This window comes from Rhinichthys klamathensis, unplaced genomic scaffold (assembly GCF_029890125.1).
Source record: "Rhinichthys klamathensis goyatoka isolate OS25496 unplaced genomic scaffold, OSU_Roscu_1.1 h1tg000281l_1, whole genome shotgun sequence".
In the NCBI taxonomy this organism is placed as follows: Eukaryota; Metazoa; Chordata; class Actinopteri; order Cypriniformes; family Leuciscidae; genus Rhinichthys; species Rhinichthys klamathensis.
In genome coordinates this window covers 4,569,699-4,576,062 of record NW_026606800.1, presented here as the reverse complement: position 1 = coordinate 4,576,062, position 6,364 = coordinate 4,569,699, and the positions used below count along the sequence as shown (strand labels likewise).

General features: G+C 39.2%; 1 protein-coding gene across 1 annotated transcript; it reads right to left on the bottom strand.

Moving 5' to 3' along the window:
* Positions 1-1,068: 1,068 nt before the first annotated feature.
* On the bottom strand, positions 1,069-4,731 carry hey2 (hes-related family bHLH transcription factor with YRPW motif 2). Its single transcript, XM_056269441.1, has 5 exons — positions 4,288-4,731; positions 3,303-3,381; positions 3,126-3,209; positions 2,891-2,972; positions 1,069-2,496 (listed from the first exon to the last, which is right to left on the bottom strand). Exons 1-5 carry the CDS (start codon positions 4,533-4,535, stop codon positions 1,832-1,834), a joined length of 1,158 nt encoding a protein of 385 aa, XP_056125416.1. The 5' UTR covers positions 4,536-4,731; the 3' UTR covers positions 1,069-1,831.
* Between the last annotated feature and the right edge of the window lie 1,633 nt (positions 4,732-6,364).

The following is a 6,364-nucleotide window of genomic DNA, read 5'->3' as shown; positions in this document are numbered from 1 at the left end:
TCTGAGCTGTGAATATCTATATGCTGCTTTTATCTTGTGGGCTGGTTTATGAAGCACATCTTGTAGTAGCTAAACCATTTTCATGTGTGGAAAGTAATGAAGCTGACAGGCTTACTGACCACGTTCACACCACTGACTCTTTGCCTGTGTGATGTTTTGGGGAGATCATGTGTGGCCTTGATATATGAGGGCCACTTCAAAGGCAGGGGCCCGGCGTGAGAACCAGCCGCTCTAAAGCAGATAACCGGCGGATTTATGGCCTCGCACTTTTCCCATGATTGCCGGTGGGTAGCAGGCGCTGTTTGCCTTAATCCCCATTCACTTGGAAATGCTGATACTTTTTCTCTTAAGGAATTTAATGGTGTGACAGTGATTTACTAATGTAAATCTGTCTAACAGACCCTGGCATAAAGGGACTGGATTAGGCCGGCATAAAGACCCATCTTGGGGAGGAGTGACTGGTGTTGTTGTGCTTTCATGTGGTGCACACCACTGCAGTCCGACCGGCGGTTTGTTCACGCCCGCCAGAACAGCTACATAAGTTTTGACTTGAGCTGTCCCTGAGGGACCAAGGGGGACCTTGGGACCATGCCTTCAAATAACAGTAAACAGCAAATGAGAACTGCTTTTGTTTTTAAAACATTGTTGCAGCGTCAATATACAATGGCATTGAGACATATCATAAACAAAAGGGAACATATTTAGAAAAATTGCTGGTGACTGTAAACACTTTGACTGTTGATGTATGCGTTTTATTCAATAAATGTGTTTGCAGCTTACTTAAAGTTTGTCGACAGATTTATAACTGTTGAAGTAGCACTTATAATTGCAGTTGTTTGTTTGACTTTAGTGGCTTCTTTTGCATTATTAGAAAAACACATAAAAGAACGCAAATATTTTTTTCGACCATACAATTTCAAGAACTCAAATTATGCTATGGGAAAACAATTACTTTCTCTCATAACATTCCACGATCTGTTGTGGTGAAGGCAAATGGAATGATTTTTTTATGGCATATGCGCCAGAATGAAAGAAAAAACTCAGTTTCTTCAGGGACATCAGTTTTTTTCTTTTTTGCATAGAAAAAGGTTACATCTTACAGAGCGTGGTAGGGTTATTAAAAAGGTCACAAAGTTACAGTAGTAGAAAATCTCACATATGAGTATTAGTGAATGTTATTTTTAACAAATTTCAGTAGGCCTATTGTGTAAAGTGGAGAAGATCCCGTCCCCCCCCCCCCAAAAAAAACAAAACAAAACAGTAGTGATTGAAGTGCATCATACCAATTAAGTAATCTATTTCAATATAAACTCTAGTTACAATCTTACACATATACAGATTTACAAACTGGATTGTTAAATCATAGATTACAAAACTGATTCACACATCACTTTAGTGATTATCTGCAAAACCTTTGGTTTGTCTTTGAACAAGCTGTTTTTTTTTAAACTCTAAAGCTACTGTGTGTGTGTGTGTGTTTGTGAAAATCTGACAATATGCTTTTCTATGGAGAAATATCAAAGCATACATATCAATTGCAGCATTTTAGCAGTGTTTATGCAGGCACTATCCCATAGCCTAGTCCTTTAAACAAAGTTAAAATAGTATTTTTCTTTAAAAATGACAATCACTCTTCATCCTTACGGGTGTCCACGCAGTGTGATGTGTAAAAGTCTGTCTTTCTTTCCCAGATTTGATGTGGCATATGTGGACAGGAAGTGTAGAGAAAAAAAGGCCATGGTGCTGACCAAAGCAGGCACAATAGCTGTTTTCTTTCCTTTATGTACAAAGTGTGGAAGACGTCCAGATGCAACGAGAGCAAATCCAACACTTAAAACGCTCCCACTTCAGTCCCCCACGGTCGATATGGTTTACTGCTGCTCCCGCTGTTCCCGCTGCTCTGTTGGGATGTGGTGGATGTGGAAACGGAAGAGCTCACGGTGGAAGAAGCCACCGAAGATGCCGTTACGCTGGGGCTGAAGAGCGGGAATCCGCTAAACGACAGAGGGAAGGTTTGCGCTGCAGCTGCGGCGGCCGCTGCGTGAACAGTTGCAGATATTGAAAGCAGCGAGGTGGAGAGCGGCGGTACAGAAGGTGCGACGCTGCCTGTAGAGGGCGCTCTGAGTGCGGAGTCACTGTGGGTGAAGGAGGAGGTCAGCAGGGCTGCACCCCTCTGAGGAACCTCGGACAGCCTACTAGAGGAACTCTCTGAGGATGGAAGTCCGGTCTGGTGCAGAAACGCAGTGGGGATGGGATGCAAAGCGGCAGCCCAGTGATGCGGGTGGAGGGCCTGCTGGTGATGGGCTATGGATGTGGTCATGGCGGCCGCTTCCCTCTGAGAGGCGCAGCTGCTGAGGTGAGAAATCAAGCGGACGCGGAGCGGGTCGCTGGAGTCCAGACCTTCCACGGAGCTCAAATACCTCGCCACTTCAGTCAGACACTCCCGAAAGCCAATGCTCATGAAGTCCATGGCCAGAGAATGAGCATCAAAATATCCTGAAAGAGACAGAGAGAAGTGAGACTTTAATCATGATGAATCAAATGCAACCCCACTGTGTTGGAGAGGCTAAACCTAAGCAGACTAGAATTGTGACCTGACCTGTTTGTATGTTTGTTTTGTCTCCCCTCTGCTTCGGTTTTAACACTCATTGGAAAGGCCTAACAAACCCCCAACAGTGCAGCCTGTGAATGTGGCCCCACTCCCCTCCCATGGATTTATGAAAGCAAACACAATCCCAGGGTCAAGTGCTTCTTTTGTCCTGCCGGCACTTTCCCACGAGTTCAATCCTACCATTAACATTGATTTCCACTTTAATCTGGTCAAAAGGGAACTCTGTGCTCTACGGCATTAGGTGGAGTGCAAAACAGGAGCCAATAACAAGCAGTCTACCTTTTCCTCCTGTGGCCTGGAGCATCTTCAAATGATCCACTGTCATCTGCAATATTTCCGCTTTCTCTAACTTGGCAGATCCCTTGGGAGAAGAAATAGGATATGTTTTTAATATGATAGCTTTGATGAAATAATGTGGCAACATCCTCTTCCACTTACTTTTAATTTATTATAATTATCATTATAAATAATACTTTCATAAAGCAGAATAAAGCACACAGGGATGTGAACTCACCTGTTTCTCAAATGCTGTTGGTACCAGACGACGTAACTCTGTTAAACTATTATTTATTCGGTCCCTCCGTCTTTTCTCAATGATCTGCAATATATAAAATAATCAACAATGTATCAGTATTCTAAATATTTAAGTATTTTAACAAATATGAAAATTATCTGAAAAGTTATGAATTACCCCTCTCCGCTTCTTTCTAGCCATGACTTGGGATGTTGTAGTAGGTGAGCCACATCTTATAAATGAACCGTTGCTTTGACTTTGGGGGGAATGAAAACTTATCAGTACACTGTACACTGTAAAAAGTGTTCATAGTTACCATTAAAATGACTTTTTTGATCAAGTCCTATTGAATTATATTTTCGATTTTCAACTAACAAAACCAGTTAATTTAAATATGAACCACATGAAACATATTTTAGGTTAGGCTACCTAAAATGTTTGACAGTGATAACATATAACAATTCAATAAAACTTTCACTTGTAACTCATTACCAAGCATAAATAATTAATATAAAAGTCCATTATCTATAGCCTAAATTCAAATAGATAGAAATGTCTATATAATTTTACAATAATGTTTAGTAAAATGTACACAATACTTAAAAAAAAAAAACATACAATTGGTACATTTAGGATCCATTTCCACTTGATCAAACCCATCAAATTATTGTTGGTGCAATCTAATGTAGTCTAATGTTTGATTTAGTCATATTAAATAATATTTAGACTCAAATAAAAAAATTTAGGTAACATGACAATATACAACTAAGTTACAAACTTTATTTAGTTAACTATTGTAGTTTATGTACATTCGCCATATATGAACTATATTAAATTACATTAAACAGTGACATTCTAACTATTCACCTGTTGAGCATAATGTTTGTTAATTTTATTAAGTATTACCAAAGCTTGTTGTGTCATGCAAACTTTTTAGAGTTTATCTATAATGTCTAAGATTAAAATATTAAAATGAATTATTAATTATAATTAATATACTTATAAATGAAATAGAATGTTCTTAAATAATACATTTAATGATATTACAGGCCTATATTTATACATTTAAAATTGTCGAAAGGGAAAGATCTTAAGATAACACCTAAAAGTGAATCCTCAGCTACAGAACAACAAACCAGCACCCCATTGCATGAATGCTTACCCCGAGTAGTTATTCTCGCTGCCCACATCAATAGTTTCATCCATGTCGCTGTCGGACGTGCTGTCCTCACAAGGCCGCTTCATGATGCAGTGCGCACAGGTACAATCACCAAACACTCTGAGCGTCTTTCCCACGAACCGCTGGAGCCTCAGTCTCGCATTCACGCCCACGTCCTGCTTTGGGAACACCCACCGAAAAAAAAAGAAAACACGCCCCGAGCCACCGAATGGAGGTCTCTCAAACTTCATTCCCCTGATAATTGACTCTGCCCAGCTTCAGCACTCGCGTTCTGCACCCGAGGGCCCCAGAAGCGTGAGAAACACTTTACACAAGAAAGGCGACGGTGTTTCACAGCCTGACAGAGCTTGGACACAGTGTGCCGATAGGCAGGAAATCTAGGTAAAGGGTTTCTGGCAAGGCTAATTTCAGGATGCAGAGTGACTTGCCTAAATATTCAGCGCGCGAATTATTAAGGAAGGAATTCCTGTCAGTATTTATTCAGTCTCGCGCATCCTAAATTGTTTTAGCTTCTCTTTAGTTAGCTATAACCTCAAATATCCTGAAGACGTTTTAAATAGAACAACAATTAATGTTATATATTTATTTTAAATATATATTAATATGAACATAACGACATGTTTTGTCGACTTCACTTACCATCCAACAGACAGCGATCAAGCTCCGTTGCTATGGTTACCTCACATTTGTGTAGCCTACGCAATCGGACAAACTTGTATACTTTTAGGTTACTGAAAGGTTATTTAAACGTATATATTATATGTAAAATAAAATAAAACAAAACAAAACCACATTCTTCTACCTAAGTACTAGTCGTTTTAATAACAATCAACAAAAAGTTAAAATTGGTCAATATTGCCTTACCATATATATATTATGTAAAAAAGTATATTTTAAAAGACAACATAGTCTATATTTTACATGTTTTTAGAAGCAAAAACTACCTTAATTACCTTAAATCTAAAAAAAAAAAAGATTTTTTTTTTAAATATTACTTAAGCCTAACTTTTACCGTTAAAGGCAAGGTAGGCGATTTGTTCCAGAAACATTTTTTGTTAAGGTCCTTGCACACTGAGTCCAAAATTTTCGCATGCGTTTTTTCATATTCGTCATTCGGTGGATCTAAATTGTCAAAACAGAAAACACCATTCAAAATGGTTGCTACGGATGCGAAAACGCAGAAAATCGAACCCGATCTAAAAAAATGTATGGCGGACGAAAGTTTCGGAGGCAGTGTGTAAGCGTGATTGACAACATGAGGTTGTATTTATTTTTTAACGTGCGAAAATTTCGGATGCGAATTTCGGACTCTGTGTGCAAGGACCTTTATGCTGGTTGAAAGTCTATTCCCATCTTGATAGCAATCACTAAGTTAAGTGGTCTAAATTATATATCGTCTGTGGAAGGCATAGGACCATAAAATGTTCATCCAATCATTGGATTCGGTCCGAATGTATTTTCGTATGCATTTTCATACCTTCGTGCACCCTGCCTAAATGCAGACATAATGTAAAGTTATGTGCTTTGAGACATGAGGTAACGTCTCGTGACGCTTTTCAAACTCTGCTGTGTGCGTTCATGTGTTTTGAAGGAGCCGTATAGAGACACTGAAGGGAGGATGGGATCTTATGCTTTCAAAGCTAACTTGCCATCTTGCTTTTGCTAGCCGCTCCGAATAATTGCCTACCCTACCTTTAAAAATATATATTTAAGGAAGCGGTAATGGTAAAATGTTGTGTAAAAACAAAAATTGCAGTATGTACATATGGACATACTCAAACAAATGTTTCAATAAACATTAATTATATTGAGATTATAGAATAATATTTCAAGTTGTTATGGGGAGCCTGTCTCATGTATTTCATATAGCTCAAAACAGTATGTTGACAAACTTAACACGCTCCTAAATATATGCATACACACAGACAGACACACTTTCACACATGGGCTCCTCATCTAGTTGGAGGCTCCAGCTGTAGTGAATTTCCTGGGTTAAACGGTGAAGACAGCACATTGTTTGGGCTCACAAAACCCCCCCCTTTGTCATGTGCCTTCCCCC